This window comes from Musca domestica, unplaced genomic scaffold (assembly GCF_030504385.1).
Source record: "Musca domestica strain aabys unplaced genomic scaffold, Musca_domestica.polishedcontigs.V.1.1 60, whole genome shotgun sequence".
NCBI classification, from domain to species: domain Eukaryota; kingdom Metazoa; phylum Arthropoda; class Insecta; order Diptera; family Muscidae; genus Musca; species Musca domestica.
In genome coordinates this window covers 966,352-991,804 of record NW_026712364.1, presented here as the reverse complement: position 1 = coordinate 991,804, position 25,453 = coordinate 966,352, and the positions used below count along the sequence as shown (strand labels likewise).

The 25,453-nt window shown below is 34.5% G+C and overlaps 1 protein-coding gene across 1 annotated transcript in view; it reads left to right on the top strand.

Moving 5' to 3' along the window:
• The window catches only part of LOC101895088 (probable cyclin-dependent serine/threonine-protein kinase DDB_G0292550), a 28,878-nt gene extending 6,552 nt beyond the window's left edge, over positions 1-22,326 (top strand). Inside the window, exons 3-11 of the mRNA XM_005185922.4 lie at positions 6,023-6,422; positions 6,492-6,586; positions 11,434-11,890; positions 13,535-13,723; positions 13,897-14,085; positions 18,549-18,737; positions 18,828-18,879; positions 18,945-19,057; positions 21,789-22,326. Coding sequence (XP_005185979.2) covers positions 6,023-6,422; positions 6,492-6,586; positions 11,434-11,890; positions 13,535-13,723; positions 13,897-14,085; positions 18,549-18,737; positions 18,828-18,879; positions 18,945-19,057; positions 21,789-21,953 — 1,849 coding nt within the window. The 3' untranslated portion in view covers positions 21,954-22,326. The remainder of the gene's footprint in view (positions 1-6,022; positions 6,423-6,491; positions 6,587-11,433; positions 11,891-13,534; positions 13,724-13,896; positions 14,086-18,548; positions 18,738-18,827; positions 18,880-18,944; positions 19,058-21,788) is intronic.
• Positions 22,327-25,453: the final 3,127 nt, after the last annotated feature.

The window sequence follows — 25,453 nt, the reverse complement described above, 5'->3', positions numbered from 1 at the left end:
ACCGAGTTATCTACTTCAATTGTAGTTGATTCGGATCCTAGCAGTCTAGTTACCTGGGATGTTATAATGACCAGGAACCCAACAGAGCTTAATGGACAACCCAGTGTTTTCCAAGGCTTTCCTGCAGTTAAAAACAGCCCTAGACTTAATAGTAAAGGAATTTAAGGCCTTCAGTTCTGCTTGACTATCGACATGTATAGTCACCGGACCGGTGACCTCAGTATTCCTCGTGACCAGCAGGTCTGTGGCCTTTTTGACCGCAAAGATTTCCGCCTGAAATACGCTACAGTTGTTTCCAAGCTAGTAGGATTCACGAACATTAAGGGTATCACAGAAGACACCAGCTCCCGTTCCACACTCCATCTTTGAACCGTCGGTATAAACAGCTATGCCGCGAAAAAGTGGGTTGTTATGGGCCCAGGCGTTGTATTGGCTACCACTCTAGATTTTTGACTCGAGTGTCCGGGTTCAAGACCCGGATCCACTAATCCGATATAGGCAATATAGGTATCGTTTGAAAGCTTACCCAATATAGACAATATAGGTATCGCTTAGATAAGACGTTTCCAACAAGTTGTTTGCCACACATCACCGAAGGCCGGCTACTTACAACAACTTTTAAATTTAGAAAACTTTAGTTCGCGTAGCCGGTTGAACATACCCAGAAGAGAATATCTCTGGACCCAGAAAAGGTTTTAGTACAAATTGTGGCATTTGGGAAAAGCAAAAGTGTCATCATCATTGGCATCAATTTTGTTGATAAAAAATCGGGTCTAAAAAATCAATGATTTGACTATAACTTCCGAACAGCTTCAAATAACCCCATCAACTGACGATTTGTTTAATAGGTATTTTCATAAGCCATACTGTCTACATTGGGTAAGAGGATCCGAGTCTTGAACACTGACTTTCGGGTCAAAAATCTGGGGTCCCGGGTCAGAAATATATATAGTTTCCCGGAATCAGGGTAAAAAATATCTACCGCTGCAAAAAAATTTTTTAAAAAATTTGGCGAAATTTTTATTAGCACATGCTGAAGGCAGTCCTTGTTAATTCTGCAGTAATTTAGAAATCTAAAAGAACACATTAAGTACATATTTTAATTAAAATATGTAGTTACTTGGACTCAGACAATGCAAATCTGTTTGTTTGCTGCCTTAGCACTCGATGCTGCAATTTTTCTTATCTTTTTTGTGTTGCAAACTTTTTTTTTAACTGTCGATGTCGCTTCTATGCCTTGCACATAACGTCGACGACGACTATAGAAACGACAACCGTAATTGGGCCTGTTTATATAGATGATTTCTACATTTTGTATGATTGTGAACAGCTAAAGATGGTGATCCTGAAACTTTTTTCGTTTACATGATGGATAGATTATTAAGGAGACAATGTAACGTCTTCCCTAAGACCTAGCTAATATCTATTACATGTGTGAATTTTTTTTAATAATATCTACACTTTTTTATAAAGAAAAATAACTTAAGATATTCTATTTAAAATATTTGGATCTTAGATGACTAAATCTTTTATGGCAAAATATATATGCACATTTTCTATACGAAGATATACAGTATTCCTCATGTGTATACAGATTATTGATTTTTCTTTTCAGTTAAAATAATTTTTACATATCGTAGTTTTGTAAAGCAATTCCGTCATAGGATTGAATTAAAACTGGACCTATTATGTTTGACAATAACAAGATTTAAGATTTGTTCACGTGGTTCATATTTACTGTGAAAAATTTTAAATGTATTTAAACGAAAAATTTTAAATGTAGAGATTTTTGGAAATTTAGTCCAGGCGTTGTTTTTGAAAATTTATATTTAAAGGATCAGAAATGTTCAAAAACATTGTTCATACAGGGGACACACTTTTGCATTCAATATCAAAAAATTTTCGATTGAAATTAATTTCTGATATTGATAGAAACAACTGGTGTTCAATTCTAAATTCGATATTCAGTCATTTCTACCAAAATTTGCTATTAAATCAAACTAAAATTTAAATTTTTAAATTAATTTCGATCGAAAGTTTTTCGATATCGAATGAGAGAATTTGTCTCCAGTATTGCGCCAAACAAAGGTAATCCATTTGAAATGAAAAGAAATGCCAAAAAATTTATGAAAACAGGTTCATAGTTTTAGTATGTTGTTTTTGTCCAAAAGAAGTCTGTTATATAGAGATTGATTTCAATAATTTTGGTATTACAGTGCATTGAAACAATAAAATTGATTGATAGAATTTTGGCTTGAAGAACATTAGAATTTTGATGGAAACAATCGCAATCTAATTCAAAACAGAGACGTTCGAAATGTAAACTTTTTAATTTTTTTCTTTCTGTGCTTGTCTGTGAACGTCCCTGATTCACACATTCGATATTTAGTTGTTTCTCCATATATTTTTCTCGGCTTTATAACTACACATAGGGAAATGACATTTCCATCGGTCCGAATAAATTTAATTCAAGTACATAACATTTGCATATGCTACAACTACTCAGGCAAAGTCTTATTTAGTAGTATGCTGAATTTATAGAATTTTGAATAAAAATGCTTTAAAAGCCATGAGGCAACAAATTTTTTACACTTTGGCTCCGATACTAATACAATGGACATATCAAAAGTTGTTATAAGATTTTAAAATATGAGGTGATAAATAGATAAACATTTTTAAGTTCTCGCATTACGTGGCTGTAATGCATTAATTTTTGTAAGGTAGATGTTACGTTAGGAAATATGCTGGTACACCGTACACAAAACGTATTACCCTTTTAATAGCAGGCCTAATTTTGTCTAAAATCACTTTCTAATGCCTGGTAGTAGGTATATACTGAAGATATTCCGATGTAACATCGGAAATATGTTTCTTTTTACATTATCGACAAATGTTTTCTAATGTTTAAGTACTTGTTTCTTAATTTGTTACAATGGTTTGATGATTTGTAATTAATAAATTAAATCAAAAAATTTTTCAGTTAAAATTTTTAAGCAGAATTTATGTCTAAAATAAAAAAGGCTGAAGTATTTTTATGCATATACAAGCTCACATAAGTATTTTAAAGATCAATATCTACCAAAATGTTTAATGCCCAAGAAGTAATTGAAACATGGGTTCAAGTGATTCCGAGCCACAACATTTGTGGACGAAGGAAATCATGATTTTTATAGGGGCGTGGTACCGCTGGGACGCAGTCTATTTCGCATCATGACCATGTCCTCGACATGGATTATTTACGTATTAGAGTCACGTATATAAAGAAAAATTATAAAAGAAATTATAAACCTTTGAGAAGTTGAATGCAAATCTGGTGTTGCTGAAATATGTAGAACAGAATATCTTTCTCATGGCTCTATGTACATCCTCCTAAACTGATTTAATTTTATTTTGCTGGTGTTTTCTTCTATAAAGGGCGATTTTTTTATGAGCTATGGAAATAAGTGATTAAAAAAACAGGAAGTAAAAGTCAAAAGTCGGCTATAATATACCCTACAACACTATGCATATTTAGTAGAGCTCCCGTAAAAAAGAGCATTTAGAGCAGTTATAGTTTGCTATAGATTGCATGATATCACTTGGCGAAGGATTATATTAAAAAAATATACATCGGAGCCGACTTGCACAAAATGGAAATGTACGTCCCGAAATCCACTTCATTTGGACTGAAATCGGATTAAGGATATATATGGAAATCTGAACCGATCTTAACAAAACTTGATACACTTACTTCAGAGCTGTATCTGATATCTGGTACTCAAGATCATTGTTGCATATTACGCTTGTGAGGGACTTTAAACCTCAAATCGGATAAAACATATACATATATGGAAGCTATAGCTATATCCGAACCGATTTACATAAGTTTGAAATTTTAGTTTATAGGGTGAATTCTGTCGTAATTGCCGAAATTCAACCCATTTGGGCTGATATTAGCCATTTGCTGCACAATAAACCTGATATCGGATAAAGATATATATGGGATAAAATTTGACAGAGATATTTTCGAGCAGTATCTAATGTCTGTTACCAAATATCATTCTTCTGGAGTGCATATTACGCATGTGAGGGACTTACAACCCCAAATCGAATGAAACATATATATGGGAGTTTTATAGCTATATCTGAACCGATTTTCTTCAAATTTGATTTACTTGTTTCGAGACTGAATTCTGTGGCATGTTATTTTAGCCATTTGGTGTACAATTAACCCGAAATCATCGGTTGAAGATATATGGGAGCTACATCTAAATCTGATACGATTATCACCAATTTCAATATGGTTCGTCCTTGGGGATAATAAATGCGACCTGCATTTTGTTCACAAGTATACATGGACGGACAGATGGACAGACATGTATAAATCGACTCAGAAAGTGAAACCACTATGTGGTGTAGGGTATAAAAACTTAAAATTTAGAAAAATGCATGAAATCTTTATTTGAATTGAAATTTTGGCGCGACTGTCCTAAAATTGTCCAACATTTCTGCAGGCACTTTACAAATATTCAATGTTGTCTTTTAATGCGTCAATTGAAGCGGGCTCACCTCTCAATAAGTTCATTGTTACGCGTGCTGTGTGACATGTGGCTTGTCATGCATTCAAGCTCTTGGATTTTGAGCAAAAAATTTGAATAGTGTCATTTATAGTAGAAGTACGTACGGTCTAATGATGCCACCAGCCCATAAACCGCATCTAACTGTGACGTTTTCTGGATGCATTCGTACCTTTGAAATAATCCTGGTGATCTTTACAATAAAATTGACAATTCTGCTTATTTACATACCCATTGAGCCAAACATTAGTTTTGTCGCTGAACACAATGAAAAAATCTCTTAAGATTAAACTAAACTAAAAAATCTCAAGATATAGCTGCAAATCCCATAGCCCTAGCCCATTAAAATAGCTACGAAAGACGCATTAATGAAATATGCCAAAGTTGGGGGCTAAAATGTCCTGTTAAAAGTTAAATGAAATGGCTGGCAATAATTGCGCGAAATACCATGCAAAATGTTAGGCAAAATTCCATGATTAGGATCAAAAAATGATTTGAGATTATGAAGTCAGAAATAGAAAAGTTTAAAAATATAAGGTCTGCTTGTAAATGCCTACAATGAAATTTAAAAAACTGAGATACAAATATTTTTGAAGCTACATTTGTCACGTACAGTCTTATTTCAGTTTTGTGACTGCAGAAAAGTCTTTGCAATGTAAAAACCTGAATTACTTGTGGGCGATGAAAATTTGCTGTTTCAAAATGAATCTGAAAAACATGCTTCCTTAAATGAGATTAGAATGCGAGAATTACTATTCTAAGGCAGTTAACTAACATAGCTAAATTCTATGTCATACCATCTAGATCTGTTTTTATATTATTTATGTGTCATGGAATGGATCCCATTTCTGATTCCCGATAAAGCATTGCTGGCTTCAAAAGAGTTTCTTTGGGCTATATGAAACGACGATTAAAATATATAAAGAAAATAAGAAAAGTAGCTTAACCGAATCCAAAATCCAACAACATTTCTTTCGTGAAAGACATATGTTACGTTGAAAACGTAAATTGATGAAAATAAATTGATTATTTGTAATCGATGAAATGTAAATCAAATAATTCAAATATTTGAATACCAATTTCATTTATCAATACGTCACTGATTTGAAATGTACGTTAAGTATTAGAAAAGTATTATATACTCTATTTAAACTTCTGATAGTTTGTTTGCTAAGAAATGATTAATTTCGCACATTACAACTTACAACAAGTTGTAATGCAACAATGTGTTGCAAGCCAGCAGAGGCAAAAACCAAAACCTCAAAATAAGAGATCTTTTATGATTAACTTTTATTTCATATTGTGTGTGTATATTTTTCTGATACCAAAAAAAAAAAGAATAACAAAAACAAAAGAAATGAAATAAGTTTTATTTATAAAATAAAAAAATGCTAAGAAACGAATGAATTTTTATCCTACTGTTGTGGTTAAACACAAACACACAAAATTCAATGATTACAACACAGATCCTTTGGTGGTGGTGGTGATGCAAACAATTTCGATTATGGCGACAATTACTTCCGACCAGTACAAGTCATTGATTATGCAAACAATGCTAATGCACCACCAAAAGTGATCGATTATGGACATAAGCCAGTAACTGGTGGTGCTGCTGCTACAACAGATGATGCTAACTTTAGGCCCATGAAAATTTTCAATTATGATCATGCCTCGAAACCCAATAATGCCAAAGGTGGTGGCGGCGGTCCCAATGCTGGCAATAAGCGTGGTAAAAATCGTCGAAATAAACGCAAACAGCAACAACAACAGCAGCAGCATAATCGTGGAGATCAATCACAAAACAAACAACAACAGTCTAACAACAATAACTCTAATGCAAATGATAACTCAAATCCAAATCAAAAGGTAAGAACTAAAAAATTTCCCCTTAACAAAATCCAGAAATTCTGATTAAGAAAATTATTTTTTTTCTAGAATGCCGAACAAAACAATGCAAACTCTTCAGAAAACCAAGAACAGCATCACAATAATGATGAAGAACAACTTGAAGATATTTCCGATAATGAAGAGTAAGTACAAAGCAAAAATAGTTTTTTGAATTCGAGACAAACAACACATTTTTTTGTGAATTGGGTTTCTAAGATTTTTTTTTATTTGTAATTCATTTTTTTTATTTTTTTTTATTTGTTTTTTTTTTAATTTATTTTTTTTAATTTATTTTTTAAATTATTATTTTTTTTCTTAATTTATTTGAAAAAATGTTAAGGGCATGTGTTGAGGCGTCAACTTAATTATATTACTCAACTAACTCATAACCGGTTTAATAGAACACTAATTATTAAATTTTAGAATTAGACCTTTATAGGTTAGGTTAAAAGACCCGGGTTTGCCTTATGGTAGCAGCTCCAATCGGAGATCTGCTGCTCCATCCTAAATTAGAAAAAGAGAAAATATAAGATATTGGACAAATAATATGATAATTAAATAGTAGTCCACCACCAAAAGTTCATCGTGTTGCTACCTAAATCTTCTGGCTAGCTGAAGAATTAGTGCTGGCTCCGTGTTAGAGCATGAAGACAGATCGTGTGCTATTTGCTCTACCACGAATGTCATGTCTCACATTGATAAGAGTTTGTCAGTGGCAGAGCAATTATCAATTTTGTCCTTAAATTGGCAGATCCTACAGTAATCAGTACCGTGGCTACTCCATGTAGAAGTTATGGCTCTTACAATTTGGGCACCGTAACATTACGTTTGGTTTATCCCACTGCACCAGTTCTGCTTACCAAAAGTGGGCACATTATATCACAACCACACCTTCATACCAAGACCTGTGATGTTTCAGGTTTCGACATGGAGATGAGCGATCTTCTTCTCTTCTCGGAGATTATAGGACAGATTTTTTTAGGGACATTACATTCTCTTTCATCTAACCATTTTGTTGGAATTTCCCGGAGGAGTAGGGTTCGTGTATCGAACAAATGGAGTGGCACGGGGGTAGTCTAATCGAGTTCTATACTTCAATGTCTGTTGTTTCGAATCCCCCATTTGCCAATTCATCTGCTGGAATATTGTAATGATCTGGAACGCAACAGAGGTTGATGGACAACACAGACCCTATAGAAGTTTTTTCTTTCCGGCAGCTTTCTTTCTCGCTTTGCTTGCAACTTGGAGGTCTTCTTTGAAGGTCGTCGTCATTTTTGGGTCTTCAACTGGTTTCACCACTTTTCTACAGGTGGGGATACTGCTTATCAGAAGTTCCCGTCAACCTTTTTATTGGTCTACGGTTCCGTTCACCTTACCTCACCTTTCATTTCCCTTGCCTTAGAGGGTAATACCTTCGGGTTTGGCATCTTAGAGACCTTCTTTAGTTCGCTCTACTTCAATATCACGTTTCCATGTAGGTTGGGATTTCTCGCAGTCATCGCCTCTTTTAGGACCTCGGCTGGTTTAACCTTCACCACTGTTATGCATGTGGGGTCCTGCTTATCTGGAGTTCCGGCAGCCTTTTTATTGATCTACAGTTTCGGTAACCTAACCTCAGCCTTCATTTCCCCTACCATGGAGGGTAATGCTGTCGGATTTGGCGTCTTAGAGGCCATCTTTGGTCCGCTCTCCTTCAATATTAATTTTCCATACAGGCTGGGGTTTCCCGCAATCGTCGCCCTTTTTAGGACCTCGACTAGTTTCACCTTCACCACTCTTCTGCATGTGGGGATCTTACTTATTGGGAGTTACCTTAGTATTGCGTTAGGATATGTAATCTCGAACTACCTAACGAACTTTAGGTTCGTCCTGGATAAGCTGCAACTCCTTATAAATGAGCTGTAATGGATTCCCATCGACATATTGACAAAAGTATTTAAAAGCTCGCCGTTATGCCTTTTTATTCCTTGCCTCCTTGTATTTGCCATTTTTGGCGACACTTCCTTTTAAATGTCGACGCTCTGTCATACTGAACGGTCTCCTGCCTTGAGAGCATGGCGCTTTCAGGATCGTGTGGGCGTTTTAAAAATTCTGTCGAATTTCCTTAAACAATATGGATGGATTTTTTAAAGAATATTTTTTCAAAGGATCAACGTGGAATTTTTAAAGAATATTTTTTCAAGGATCAACGTGGATTTTTTAAAGAATATTTTTTCAAGGATCAACGTGGATATTTTAAAGAATATTTTTTCAAGGATCAACGTGGATTTTTTAAAGAATATTTTTTCAAGGATCAACGTGGATATTTTAAAGAATATTTTTTCAAGGATCAACGTGGATTTTTTAAAGAATATTTTTTCAAGGATCAACGTGGATTTTTTAAAGAATATTTTTCAAGGATCAACGTGGATTTTTTAAAGAATATTTTTTCAAGGATCAACGTGGATTTTTTAAAGAATATTTTTTCAAGGATCAACGTGGATTTTTTATAGAATATTTTTTCAAGGATCAACGTGGATTTTTTAAAGAATATTTTTTCAAGAATCAACGTGGATTTTTTAAAGAATATTTTTTCGAGGATCAACGTGGATTTTTAGAGAATATATTTTCAAGGACCAATGTGAATTTTTTAAAAGAATATTTTTTTTCAAAGACCAAGGTGGATTTTTTTAAAGAGTATTTTTTTCAAAGATCAACGTGGATTTTTTAGAGAATATTTTTTTCAAGGACCAACATAGATTTTTGAAGAGTATTTTTTTCAAGGACCAACATAGATTTTTGAAGAGTATTTTTTTCAAGGACCAACGTAGATTTTTGAAGAGTATTTTTTAAGGACCAACGTGGATTTTGTAAAGAATATTTTTTTCAAGGATCAAGGTGAATTTTTTAATGAATATTTTTTCAAGGATCAACGTAGATTTTCTAAAGAGTATTTTTTTTCAAGGATCAAGGTGAATTTTTTAATGAATATTTTTTCAAGGATCAACGTAGATTTTCTAAAGAGTATTTTTTTTCAAGGATCAAGGTGAATTTTTTAAAGAATATTTTTTCAAAGGATCAACGTGGAATTTTTAAAGAATATTTTTTCAAGGATCAACGTGGATTTTTTAAAGAATATTTTTTCAAGGATCAACGTGGATATTTTAAAGAATATTTTTTCAAGGATCAACGTGGATTTTTTAAAGAATATTTTTTCAAGGATCAACGTGGATATTTTAAAGAATATTTTTTCAAGGATCAACGTGGATTTTTTAAAGAATATTTTTTCAAGGATCAACGTGGATTTTTTAAAGAATATTTTTCAAGGATCAACGTGGATTTTTTAAAGAATATTTTTTCAAGGATCAACGTGGATTTTTTAAAGAATATTTTTTCAAGGATCAACGTGGATTTTTTATAGAATATTTTTTCAAGGATCAACGTGGATTTTTTAAAGAATATTTTTTCAAGAATCAACGTGGATTTTTTAAAGAATATTTTTTCAAGGATCAACGTGGATTTTTAGAGAATATATTTTCAAGGACCAATGTGAATTTTTTAAAAGAATATTTTTTTTCAAAGACCAAGGTGGATTTTTTTAAAGAGTATTTTTTTCAAAGATCAACGTGGATTTTTTAGAGAATATTTTTTTCAAGGACCAACATAGATTTTTGAAGAGTATTTTTTTCAAGGACCAACATAGATTTTTGAAGAGTATTTTTTTCAAGGACCAACGTAGATTTTTGAAGAGTATTTTTTCAAGGACCAACGTGGATTTTGTAAAGAATATTTTTTTCAAGGATCAAGGTGAATTTTTTAATGAATATTTTTTCAAGGATCAACGTAGATTTTCTAAAGAGTATTTTTTTCAAGGATCAAGGTGAATTTTTTAAATAATATTTTTTTTCAAGGATCAACGTGGATTTTTTAAAGAACATTTTTTCAAGGATCAACGTGGATTTTTTAAAGAACATTTTTTTAAGGATAAGCGTGGATTTTTTAAAGAACATTTTTTTAAGGATCAACGTGGATTTTTTAAAGAATATTTTTTTCAAGGATCAACGTGGATTTTTTAAAGAATATTTTTTTCAAGGATCAACGTGGATTTTTTAAAGAGCATTTTTCAAGGATCAACGTGGGTTTTTTTAAAGAATATTTTTTCAAGGATTAACGTGGGTTTTTTTAAAGAATATTTTTTCAAGGATCAACGTGGATTTTTTAAAGAACATTTTTTCAAGGATCAACGTGGATTTTTTAAAGAACATTTTTTCAAGGATCAACGTGGATTTTTTAAAGAATATTTTTTCAAGGATCAAGGTGGATTTTTTAAAGAATCTTTTTTCAAGGATCAACGTGGATTTTTTAAAGAAGATTTTTTTCAAGGATCAACGTGGATTTTTTAAAGAATATTTTTTCAAGGATCAACGTGGATTTTTTAAAGAATATTTTTTCAAGGATCATTTTTTCGATTGAAAATTTTGGTATTTTTCACATATAAATTATGGTCCATTGCATCCTCTAAATATTGTCCGACGACCATCGATAGCCTTCTACCCTGTCCTAAACTCTAACCCCATGCGTCAGCTGGTCAATAATTGTGACATATAAAGTGACTGCAACATCAGAAAAATGTTCTGTTTTTGTCCCAATTCAAAAAGTTTTTTTTGCGAATGTCTCCCAAATAAACATTTCGTGAGAATCGGACCATCCCTATAGGGCGAAATCTGCTTAGTGAGATCGATATACTACGTGGTAGGCCTAGGACCAATATTTTGAGGTATTGGAAACACAGAGTGTAATTTAGGGTATAGACAGCTTAAAATGTTCCTTCTTGACTTTTTCACATCTTGTCATTCTTTGACGGAGATTATAAACCTTTTGAATTTTTGTTTATTTTATAATTTTGATGACGTCTCAACAACTTGCAAATTTAATTACTGTGGGACCAAATAGTTGATACTCAAGTATTTAATTTTTATTGTTTTTTTATCCTCCCGTCCTCTCCCAAAAGTTTACCCGATCAAATGGACGAAGATGAATATGCACAACAACAACATAGTCCAGCTCCACCACCGCCGCCCTTGTACAGCGGCTCAAGACCTGGAGGTCAAGCCCAGTTTTCATCATCATTAGCATCGCACTCATCCATATTCCCCTCGACTGCCGAAGCCAATGAAACTATTACACAAATGTCTGGGGATCATGTTCAAATGTCCATACCCACTGTGGAGAATAATAACACAATCTCAATTGAAGAAATTCTCTTGCCACCGGGACGTGATACACGTCCGAAAAAGATATGCATTATTTTGAGAGGTCCACCGGGTAGTGGCAAATCGTATGTTGCCAAGCTGATCAAAGAGAAGGAAAAGGAAATGAGTGGTAATAATCCGCGTGTTTTGAGCATCGATGATTATTTCTTAATTGAAAATGATTATGAAGAGAAGTGTCCGAAGACGGGCAAGAAGGTAAGTGTTTTATGAAGTCATAAGAAATTCTACAAATGAAGAACTGGAAACAAAAGAATATTTTAATAAGAGAAAGCTCATTTTAAAAGGCAGAGGGTATGTCTAAATGTCATGTTTAAACAGGGTGAGATAAAAGACTGAAATTCAGTTAAAAACCATAATTTTTACATTTTTTTAATTTTATTGAATGAAAATGAAAATGTCGGAAATAGCATCAAATTTTAGAATAAGTTTAGATTTGTTTGAATTGGTCACCTTTGCCACGAATTATGGCCTTCAAACGGCCAATGACCGTCACACGCTGCCAGAATGTTGCTCTGCGGTATTTTGGCACATTCCCGGCGAAGCGCTTGCTTGAGGTGATCGCCACTTTGGCATTTTTTAGTGCCAACCTTTCTTTCCAAAATACTCCAGACTCAATAGTCCAACGGATTGGTATCCGGAGATTTTGGTGGCCATTGTGCACTGAAAATGAAACGAGGAACCTCATTATGTAACCATTCTTGGGTGGCGCGTGCTGAGTGCGATGGTGCTGAGTCCTGTTGGAATGTTCAAGCTCTGCGGCCAAAATGTTTGAGTGCCCAAGGCTTTAATAGAGCCTCCAGAATATTTTCGCGATAATATTCGGCATTTATTCTGATGACACGGTCGATTACTACGAGCGGAGAGCGACCATCGGCTGTTATGGCAGCCCATACCATCATCATGGCCGGCGCTTGAGTTCTGGTGGCCAACCGAAGGTGCACATTTTCAGCTGAACTCTTTGGCAAGTAAACACGATAATTTTGTTTGTTTACAAACTGCTGGACAACGAATGTTTTCTCATCGGAGGCAACCAAATTCGGAAGTTAAACACTTCCGGCCAAGCGAAGCAACTCTTTAGCTCTTGTGAGTCTATTTTCTTTCTGTTGCGGTGTAAGTTCTGGCACTTTTTGGAATTTCGATGGCTTTACGCCGAGCTCATTTTTCAATACTTGACGAATGGAATATTGCGATATGTTCAGTTCACGAGTCATTTTCCGACACGCGTGAATTCCATTACGAATAACTTTTTTTCCTGGAAAATTCTCAACAAATGGCTTTTGTACGCTTGTCAACAATATAATTAGCTGTCACTGGAATAATTGGTTCAGAAATGACAGCAGTCTGAAGTTTGTTGCAGTTTTTTTTATTTTAACCCTTTATAATACAGATTACCTTGATGGTGTGGAAGAGGATGTGCTGTAAGCGGTGACTGACGAGAGACGGACCAGTATTTAGATGTTTTCAGAACATATCGCTTGCAAAAAGTCATTTATTGTCTGATGGACTCCCCAAAAATGGCTCCAAACGGCATTTCTGGCTACATTGCGGCTTCAAGTAAAATATTCCTATAGAAATCGTTTAAAGCCACATTAGGCCTTTGTAGTATTTATTTATGTTGGAGTCTATGTTTACAGTCTGTAAACGAAAGTATGACACTCACAAGAGATGACCAATTCTGTCGATTTCCTACCCCGAATAGAAAAAAGTTTTAAGTAAAAGCACTTGAATCGTGTTTGATTAGCTTGCCTGCCTGTTTAAAGAAAATGAGCTTTCTCTTCGTGCAAACATTCGAAATTATCACTTTCTTCCTCTACAATTTGATCACCCTCCCCATTACAGATACCCAAGAAGGAGATACTCTATGAATATGACAAGGATATGGAGGAGACCTATATGCAATATTTGATTAAATCATTTAAGAAAACAATACTTGATAATTTTTACGATTTCATTGTTATTGACTGCAATAATAATTCACTGAGGACATTGAATGAATTTTATTGTCATGCCAAAGATTCTGGATATGTGGTAAGTGGTTGGATTGACAGTTGTCATCTATCTACAGGTAGTGCTCGTCGTACACTACTACTTTCTTTAAAAATATACAAGATGTTCCTAATGTTTATGTGTGTTTGCCTGGGGCGTACGTCTCTCTTTCTCTTTTGCTTCTATTTTTTTTTTTTTGGAAATTTGTTTTCTAGCCCTATATTATAGATTTATTCTGTGATTTGGATATTTGCCTGGAAAATAACGTTCACGAACGTACAGAGGCCGATATTAAGGAGATCATTGACACCTGGAATCCCACCCCGTTCCATTATATTAAACTGGACATTGCCAGTTTGGTGGAGAATGTTGTGGAAATGGAAGATGTAGAAGACATGCCTGTGGTAAATATGCATTTTTTGTCAATTCGAATGTAATAATATTCCTATTTCAGCATTTTCAATTTAATTCAATTGACATATTCTACGAAAATATTTTGTCAAAGATTTTTTGCTAGTTATGAAATGTGTAAAGAATATTACATATGATTTTCCTTAGATTAGTTTTATATTGAAATCTATTTTCTGTGAAATTTATTTGAACATTTATTCTTAAGATGATGACAATTATTTTTAAGTATATTTAAATTTTTGAGCTTGACAGGTGTTGAAAAAAACATTGACAATAATATCCCTTTTATTGACAGAGGGATAGTGTTTCCTAAAATGGCATTGACGTTTATAAAAAGTCGATGTTTCTAGGAAGGTATCATAAGTTAATGTAACGTTAGCCATTGTTTATAACCATTTTTTATTTGAAACACCTAAGAAACATAAATTCTATTTGTGTGTTTTTTATAAAAAGTGAGTTTTATAAAGAGATTTTCCTCCGATATAAAATTGAGGTTATGTTCTTGTTTTGTTATGGACTTGAGTAATATTTTTTTTGATTGTTTTACAAAGACATTCTCGACCTCTATTATCTGAATTTCAGCTAAATATTGATATAATCTTATTAAGAACTCTTCACATTCAGTGCTGATTTTTGCAAATCTACTTATTCATATGCATACATCCCTAAAAAAAATAAAAATTTAATTTAAGTAATGTTTTAGTTTTTAAGTGTTTCTTAAATATTTTTATACTAATAATTTTATTTTGCAGCTTGACTGAAAAAAAATTTCCAAGGGCTATGTTTGTGGAGACTTTTTATGTAGCTTATGTCTAAATAACGACAACAGCGATATGAAAATAATAACTTAAACACAGTGTCCCTTTAGATTCTTAAAAACATAAGAGATAACATTTGTTTCGAAGAAAGTGTTCCTACACTCTGAAATCTTCTGAAATGAAAATGATAAACAAAAGCGGAAGCCAATGGTATATGTATAAAAAATAAATCTACGTGAAGTGATACATAACATTAAAACAACAATAAAGGAATTAAGCCTAACCATTTTGCAACAACAAAATATTATAGTATCCCGAACAAACAAGCCAACACTGTTCTATTAGGTTTTATGTTAGAATAAATATTGTGAACCAGGAATCTATTACCGATAACAAGGTTGGAATTTCTAATTCCCAATTGCCACAGAACATGGCATCTGTATAGTACTTGTTCGAGCGTACCTACAGGGTGCGATAAAAAATGCAACAAAGTTAAACGCCATAATTTTTAAATTTTTCTGGCCCATTGTCGGCGAAGCGCTTAATATGCGGCATTTATTCTGATGCCATTCTGACGAGCGGAAAGCGATCATCGGCTGTTATGGCGACCTATGGCGGATCATCACCATGGCCGGCGCTTGAGTTCTGGTGGCCATCCGAAGGTGCATATTTTCAGCTGACCTCTTTGACAAGTAAACACGATCATTTTGTTTGTTTACAAACTGCTGGACAACGAATGTTTTCTCATCAGAGTAACCCAAATTCGACAGTTCACCACTTTCGGCCAAGCGAAGCAACTCTTTAGGTCTTTTGAGTCTATTTTTTTCTGTTGCGGTGTAAGTTCTTGCACTTTTTGGAATTTCAATGGCTTACCCCGAGCTCATTTTTCAATATTTGTCGAATGGAATATTGCGATATGTTCAGCTGACGAGCCATTTTTCGGCCATATTGTTTGACATTAATAAACTAATTAAAGCAGCTATACCATATTATTCTTGTACCTTAATGTTGCAATGTTCCCTAAGGCTTCTTGACTATACCATATTAGGTCGATAATTGGAAAAAATTATTAAAGTATTTTTTTATATGTGTATTCCGAGAAGAAGACTGAATAAAAAAAAGATATGTGTCTCGTATTGATGATATAATATGACACAAAAAAGTTGGTGAAGATCAGAAGGGTATTTGGCATTCTCAGAGGTTCAAAAATGGATGCAATGCGCTCAACATGTAAATATGCTTTCGGTGAAGAACCTGCTTGGGTGTTACCGTGAGAGTTATCCCAACTATCTTATGGCGGATACAACTCCCCCACCCAGGCGTGTCAGGAAGGACTTACACGATCTAGAGAGGGAGGTCCAACGCTATAAGAAAGAACCTCTAGATCAGGAAGCCTGTCAGGCAGGTCTGAGTGGTATTCATTCCGATGCAGTCGCAGATCCCACTAGATGGGGGGAGTCTACCCCCCATCCATTGCAGCTGAAGAACGTCAGCTGCCTAGACAAACCAGGGTAGTTTTGGCGCAATTTCGTTCAAGATGGTGTAGTCGTCTCAATTTGTGTTGGGCACGAATTGATGACTCTTTAATTGCACAGCCAAAACTACCCAACTCACTCCAGAATATCTGTGGTTATAGCCCGTTAAAGTTGCTGAATTTTTAAACCAAACAAAACCTACCCAACTCACTCCAAAAGATCTCTGGTTACAGCCCATTAAGGTAGCCGAAGTTTTAAACCTGGAGCTTGAACCTGATAAGCATAATACAAACATCTATATGTACTATTGCTACAACAACAACCTTTCAGCCTCTAGATTAACAGGCCTATCAAGCGGGACTGAATAGTATTCACTCTAACGCGGTCTCAGAAGTCTTTGAAGGATATAGAGTGATTACTCTACTAGGAAGCCATCCCCCGATAAACGCGAGTAGTTTTGGCTCAATTACGATCCGGATGGTGCAACCGCCTAAATTCCTAACAGCGATGTGCAGAACATCTGCCCAGCTTGTGGCACAGGCCCACATGACACGCTGCACCTATTTCGCTGTCCAGCCAAGCCTACTCAACCTAACTCCAGTCTCGTTATGGACACAAACCATAAAGATTGCATCCTTTTTGAGACTGGACTTAGAGGCAGAACCAGATTGAATGGAGTCAGAGATTGGAAACAGAACGAACACAGCTGTATGAGCTGCTACAACAACAACAACCATTCAGTCAAATCAACACTGCACCCGAATATCCACGGATTCGGGGTAATATATTGCCGTTACCTAGCACGATTGATTCTTTTATTGCAGACAAAGAACATAGCCCGACTAGAAAACGCTCGGAAGGATAATATTGCATCATGGCAACCCGTGGCCATTTTGAAAGTCCGGTCTCTCTCAGATCGAATCAGTTTTTGTTACGGAATCCATTGGCTATCAGAGCTAAGAATAGGATATGTTTGGACAAGGGGAATATGTCTGATAGGGACGATTGTTGCCGGTCTGATTTCGAATGATGCTTCGTACATAGTATGAAATGAGAGTGGAAAATGGAGATACGGACAGATACGGGTCAGGACTATTACACTAAAAGTAATTCTAAATATGAGGATCGTATTTTTTTGTCAAACCTCAAAGTCAACAAGAAGATTTTGATATCTTATGTTTGAAAAGAATTCATGAAGTGCCACGCAATTACAAATCCGCATAATACTTCTCTATTTTCGATTTAATAAATAATGACGTTTTGTTTTCACATTAATTTCGGTATAAAATCCATTTTGATTAAGAAAACTACATTCTGTTGCTGTGGTGGAATCGGATTTAGAAGACCAAAACGACCATGATAACGAACAAAATAAAATTCATTATTGAAAAAACACTGTTAAAAATTAATTAATTAAATAAAAATGTGATGGAATAAAAACAAATATGATCTTGTAAGCAAAAATCCGGAGTACTGTAAGCTAGATTGCAGAAACGTTTTTGGTTTTGAATTTTCAAACATTAGACATGCCTGATGGAAAGTGACATTTGCTGTCTCATTACGCTCATGAAATTCAGAAGTGCCTGTTCTATACTCAGATTACAAAATGATTTGTAATCTGAAACAAAAAATACAAAATATTGACAGTAGAAACCTTAGAATTTTGGAAGTATTCCCAAAATTACGCAAATTGCATAAAATGAAGAAAATATAATATGGAAATATTTATATAATTGAAAAGATATATATGTATATTTTCGGAAATACTATAAGAAAATGTTCTAATATGCATATTTTAAGGTAATTTTAAGTTTTAGCAATAAGATGAACATATGCACGATGCAGTCACGACATCGAATTCAGCGAGTTCTGCAAATGTTGTGGACATTCTGAGCAGTACTCAACATTAATATGAAATGTAGTATTTTAAGAAGTCTTCAATTTCGAAATTCTTATATAAACAATGAGTATGTTGTTTAACGCTAATGAAAAGCCATTTTCTCTTTATTTCAAAACTAATGGGAAAATCATATGTCTTTGAATCATATCATTTATAATTAAGATCCTACAATATTGCTTTTATCAAGAAACTATTTCGTTTTGAAAAGAATTAATCTATACCTTTAATTATATAGGATATGATGTGTCATCTTTTTTATACACACACACACATATATATATCATTAATCCCTTTATGATTTGACAAAATTTCATTTTTTCTAGGATGACAATACGGTGAACGCGAATGCCGAGAATGCTACAGGTCAAACAGCCAATGATAATGAAAAGGAATCTGGAACAGCAGGTGAAACCACAAATGATGATAATACTAAAGATTCCCAAGGCAATGGTGATAATCAAGATGAGGGTGGTGACGAGGCCGAAGAAAACAGCAATGATTCCACAGAAAATGTATGTAATAAATATGTCATGAAAATTATTTACTTATTTATATATGATACGACGACGAGATTTTATTTTATTCAATTTTCTTCTTTTCAGTGTGGATTTTTGAAAAGCAAATGGGAAACTGATACAACCACCGAGAATTTGGGTAAGTGTTTATAGATTTTTATGTATATTATTGTATTTGACGATTTTTTTTTTCATGTATTACAGCCCGCTTGGATGGCACCAGTAAATTGAATTTAAAACGTAAACCAACCATGGAGGAGTATTTACAAATGGATGAATGGGAACCCGTACCAACTAAAAGCAAAGGCAAAAAGAGGGTAAGTACTTCTAGTAATATATTGAACCCCATTGGTTTAGAAGAGTATATAATGACTAGCTGTAATATTGACAGTTAAAATATTTTTTATCAAGTTTGTTGTCCAACTCTAACAATCACGTATTCTAACCAAACATACGAGCATTTAAAGAATTTTGTAAAGTCAAAGTGTGCTCTCTTCTAAGGACTAGCAGAGCTATAAAAGTATATTTTCCCAAGGACTAGCAGAGCTATTGGCGTGGACTGGTTAAAGAATATTATTCCAAGGACCAGCTGAGCTATAAAAGTGGATTTTTTTTAAAGAATATTATTCCAAAGACTATCTGAGCTATAAAAGTGAATTTTTTAAAGACATATTTTTCAAGGACTTGCTTTTATAAAGAATATTTTCCTAAGGAATATTAGATGAATAAACATGGATTTGTATAAAAGCAATAGTGGAGCTATAAACGTGGATTATCTAAAGAATATTTTTCCAAATACTAGCAGAGGTATTAGCGGCTATATTTGTAAACTTTTTTAAAGAAAAATTTTAGTTTTATGTTTATCTTTGATTTCTCTTCTATTGAGCTTACGATCCGTCACTAGGGTAAAAAAAGTTTTTTTTGTCATAGGAGTTATTTTTTAAAAAAATAACTCCTGTGGAGAATATACCAGATAAAAAACAAGGGAACTTATGAGGATTGGTAGCTCTTTCCGAAACCTTGGTATTCCCTGCCCTACCCCTGTTCAACATTTACCATCGTTCTCCACCAGTAAACAAACGTTGTTTTTATAAAAACAACAATAATGTGATTAAGCCTGACCATTTTGCAACAACAAAATTCTATGGTATCCCAAACAAACATCCCAACACTGTTCGAATATTTGAATAGCTATAAACCCGCAATTTTTATACCCTCAGCCATATGGCTAAAGAGGGTATAAATCATTTGATACCGCCAAAACGTGCCTAATCGAAATAACGATTTTAGACCAAATCCGTTTTAGGACATTTGGAGTCGATCTAGCGATGTCTGTCCGTCTGTCTGTCTAGCTGGCGCGCACGATAACTCTCGAAGGGAGTGTCCGATTTGATCCAAATTTGGTAGATCGTAATATTATTGTTAAACTTGGATCGATTTTGGACAAGGGCGATATTGGTCCACTCCTTCTGGTACCTCCCCCACCAAAAGGTCGAAATTTTCAAAGAAAATATTTTGCTGCACAGAATGTGAGGGGATGATCCGATTTTTCACCAACTTTGCGAATCCTAATATTTTTGTCAGTGCTAGGTCAGGTGCGAAAATGGACAATATCGGTCAACTTCATCAAGTACCTACCCAACAAAGGGTCAAAATTTTGAATAATTTTAACTCTTATAAAATGTGATGTAAGAGTCCGATTATCTTGAAATTACAAACATCACAATATTTTTATTAACCCAAGGCCTGGTGTGAAGATGGAATATATCGGTTCACTCCTTCTGGTACCTCCCCCACAAAGGGTCAAAATTTTGAATATCCATGAAGCTCATAAAACACGAAATTACTATTCGATTCCATTCAGACTTGGTACATCTCAATATTTTCATCAACGCAAGATATGTTATAAAGATGGTAGAGATCGGACCAATTCTTCTAGTAGCTCCCCCACAAAGCCAACACTGGTTTGAATAACAAAAACGCTCATAAAATCCGAAATAGGTATCCGGTTGTCCTCAAATTACAAACATCACAATATTTTTTTTAATCCAAGGTCTGCTGTGAAGATGGGATATATCTGTCCACCCCATCAAGCACCTCCCCCACAAAGGGTCAAAATTTTGAACATTTATTTAATATAAAGTGAAGGAAGTAACCAATATAGTCCAAACCTGGCACGTCGCATTATCTTTATCATATTTATTTAGATCCGATACGCAACGAACAATATTGGTCCATTCCTTCGGAACCTACTCCATAGAGGTTCAACAATTCGAATAATCATCAGAGGTCTAAATATATTTAAGCAATCGATCATTGGATGAGGGTATACATGTGTCGGCAAAAACCGACTGATACTTTTTAAATTGTTTTTTTTTTTCATAGTTTTGGAAAAATATGCTTCAAAACTCCACGGTTCTAGGCTCTGACTGTCTTTAAAATACTATTCTTTAAAAATTCAGTGTAATCCAAAATCCAGTCATTCTTGAAAATTCAGAATTCCACGTTCATAGCTATAATATTCGATAGAAAAATATTTTTTGAAGTCCTCGTTTATAGCTCAAATAGTCCTTAGAAAAATGTTCCTTAAAATTCCATGCTTATTTCTATAATAATCCTTAAAAATGTTGCTAAAACCACCAGAAATATAGCTCTAACGAGCTTTAAAAATAACTTAAAAAATCCACATTTATTTTGCTTTGATGAGCAATGAAAAAATCTCTCAAAAATTTCCGATTTTAGCTATGTTGAGCTTTGAAAAAGAATCTTAAAAATCCAAGAGTATCCAAATAATATTCTTAAATTGATGATCCGCGAAAGTTACCCTAAAATTATTCCTTACAAATTTTAGAAAAAGCTCTCGCTAAACAGAATTTAAATAAAATTTAAGGATTGGGATTTTAATCGTATTAGGAAGTAAATTTCAGGGAATAAATCATAAAAATAATATAAAATAGCCTTAATTACATTTTTATATTTCGCCTAAAAGTATGCTACATTTTTCAATAAAATAATGCTAATAATCCCTTCTTATTTCTTTATTTCCAGGTCCGTTGGGCTGACATCGAAGAGAAACGTGAACAGGAAAAAATGCGTGCTGTCGGTTTTGTTGTTGGTCAAACGGATTGGAAACGTATGATGGATCCAAATGCTGCCAAACGTGCTCTGAACAAAACCAAATACATTGAACGTGTCAATAAGCAGAGACGTTAAACACAAGCCTATCTCCACTGCTCGCTCTCAAAAACAAATTCTTAAATTTCATACATCCCATAGCGTAATATTCTTGTTTTTTTTTTTTTTTTTTTCATTGCAAAAATATCCTATTTTCATTTATATTAAGTATAGCAGCAACACCCTAGTAGTGATTTATGTGTTATTTGCATTGTCGTACGATAACAATTAAATGAAAAATGCTAACAAAATATTATTAAACGTGATGTTTTTGAACAAAATAATACCTTTTATCTTCCCATATGGATAAATAGAGCTACTACATTTATTACATGTAATTATTATAAGGCATTTTAAAATAAAATTATGAATTACTTTCAATATTTACGCAATGTATGACGTATATTTGAAATCGAATGTGTTTTTTATTGGTGTTATTTCTTTAAGCGTGTGGTATTTAGTTGCTCGTGTCAATAATGTGGGTTTGGGCGGAAAATGAAGGGAAAAAGCTGTGTTTCTCAGACTTCTCTTCATATTTTAAAAGACTAAATTAAAAAATCGAGCCAAAACTTTCTTGAAAGAAAAAAGTCTTTGGAAGATGCTTTAAAAATCCACTCCTTAGAATAGTATCCCTACAAAATCCACGTGTATAGTTGTTATTGTAACATCTACCCAGCGTATTGAGCTGGCCTGTATCACACGCCCGGCAGACGTTTCGCACATCTCGTGCCCAATACGAACTGGGACGACTGCACCATTCTGAGCTAAATTGTGCCAACACTACCTTCCCTGGTTTGTCTATGCAGGTTTTTCAACTGCAATGGGTAGGGGGTTGCTTTCGATGACGTCATACTTACGTACAGGGTGAGATGAAAAAACTGCAACCAACTTCAGACTACTGTCATTTCTAAGCCACTCGTCCGACAGCTGTTAAAATTATTCCAGTGACAGCATTATATTGTTTACAAGCGTACAAAAGTATTTTGGTGAGAATTGTCCAGAAAAAAAGTTATTCGTGATGGAATCCAAACGTGATAGTGCGATTTCTTTATATTTGGCTGGAAAACCACAAGTGGCTATCGTTAGACCGCCCAGCATTTAAATGTGAAAAAATCTTTTGTGTCTCGTACCATCGCTCGTTGTCGTGATACTGGTAGCGTAGCCCGACGTCAAGGAAGTGGACGGAAGAAAACAGCAACTGGATCAAAATCCGCGTCGCAGTGGCCGAAAAATGGCTCGTGAGTTGAACATATCGCAATATTCCATTCGCAAATATTGAAAAATGAGCTAGGGGTAAAGCCTTTGCCATTGAAATTCCAAAAAGTGCAAGAACTTACACCGCAGCAGAAAGAAAATAGACTCAAAAGAGCTAAAGAGTTGCTTCGCTTGGTCGAAAGTGTTTACTTGCCAAAGAGGTCAGCTGAAAATGTGGAACTTCGGTTGGCCACAAGAACTCAAGCCTTAAGCCGGCCATGGTGATGGTGTGGGCCGCCATAACAGCCGATGGTCGCTCTCCGCTCGTATTAATCGACCGTGGCATCAGAATGAATGCCGAATATTATCGCGAAGATATTCTGGAGGGTGCGTGTGACGGTTTCATTAGCCGTTTGAAGGCTATAATTCGTGCCAAAGGTGACCAATTCGAACAAATCTAAACTTATTCTAATATTTGATGCTATTTCTGACATTTTTTGCTTTCATTCAATGAAATTCAAAAAAAAATTTTAAAAATGTGAAAATTATGGCGTTTGACTTTGTTGAAATTTTTTTTTTTTACCTCTCCCTGTACATTTCCAAAACGACATTTTTTCACAAACCTACCGCCATCAGGTCAATCAATACCAAAACTTCGAAATTCTAGCTTCATCTGTTCACCCTAAACCAACATGTTCCAAATTTAGTACCATTTATTACAGTTCGCACACTTACATTTCCAAAACCACCTCCATATCTTAATCCCATATACCAAAAGAGAACTCAATAGCAAATGTTGGGAATCTAGCACTATTCCTTCACCAAATACCCAATTTATTTCAAACCACCGCCAAATCTCGAACGCAGATACCATCAGTAATCTAAATATCAAATTGCAGAATGTTATCTCTGTCCCTTCACCCAATACCAAATATAGTACCATTTAGTACTTTTCGTACAATTATGGTACATATTTCCAAAATCACCTCTTTATCACAAAACCATCACCTATAGACCAAATAAAAAATTCAAGTTTTCAGCTTCAACCGTTGATCCTAATCCAAACTGTTCCCAATTTAGTACCATTTAGTACAGTTCGCACATTTTGTACATATTTCCATAACCACCTGCGTATATCAAACTTACTCTCCTACCTTGATTCTCATACCAAATTTGAAGTGTTTAGCTCTATCCTTTCAAATAATACCAAATAGCACCTTTTAAGAACTTTTCGTAATCTTATAGTTCGAATTTCCAAAATAAAAACCTTTTTAACATTTGAGAAGTTTAGTGCCATTTTAGAACTTTTGGTAACCTTAATGTTTGAATTTCCAAAAACCCATTGGTACATCCATTGGCAATCCATCAGTGGCTCTCAATCCAACATTCAGAATTCTAGCTCATTCCTTTTTTCCAAATCCAAAATATTCAATTTTTAGTATATTTAAATAATTTTCGTACCCTTTTTCAAAATCCAAAAAATTATCACACGCCTACGGACTAAGATTGACCCTCTTACAAAATATCAAGATTCTAACTTTACCCTTTTCGCCTGGGCGTTGATTCCCAGTCAGTTGGTTAGTCAGTCAAGTACCAAATGGTACCATTTTAAAACTTTTCGTAACCTTGAAGTTCGAATTTCCAAAAACCCTTCGGTACATCCTTCTACACTCCATCAGTGAGTCTCATTCAAACTTTTAAAATTTTAGCTCTTTCCTTTTGTCCAATTCCAAAGTATTTATATTTTAGTACTTTTCGTACCCTTTTCCAAAAACCCAGCCCTTTGAGACGCCTACGCACCAAGACTGACCCTCGTGCAAATGTTCAATATTCTAGCTTCAGATATTTCGTCTGTGCATTGATTCTCAGCCAGTCGGTCAGTTATAGTGTAGTGTCAATCTAGTTCGATCGAACGAACTAGTTCCTTATCAAGTTCTATGGACTCCGGTCGTTTGTATGAAAGTTCTGCGTATGAGCGATGTGAAATATGTGAAATCACTAATACGTGCAGGAACTGGTGTACAGAACCATGAACTAAATTGACACAACTCTAGTCAGTTATTCCACTACTCTTGCTTCTATACCCTCCACCATACATAGTATGGAGCGTATATTAGGTTCATCATTCCGTTTGTAAATTATCGAAATACTCATGTCAGCCCCAACAAAGTATATATATTCTTGATCTGCATAAAATTCTAAGACGATGTCCGTCTGTCTGTTGTTATTACGCTAGAGTCAAAACGAATTAAGCTAGGAAGCTACAATTTTGCACAGGTCAGTATTTTGTCTACCGGCAGGTCAAATTCGGTGATGGGCTATATCGGTCCATGATGTCGTACAGC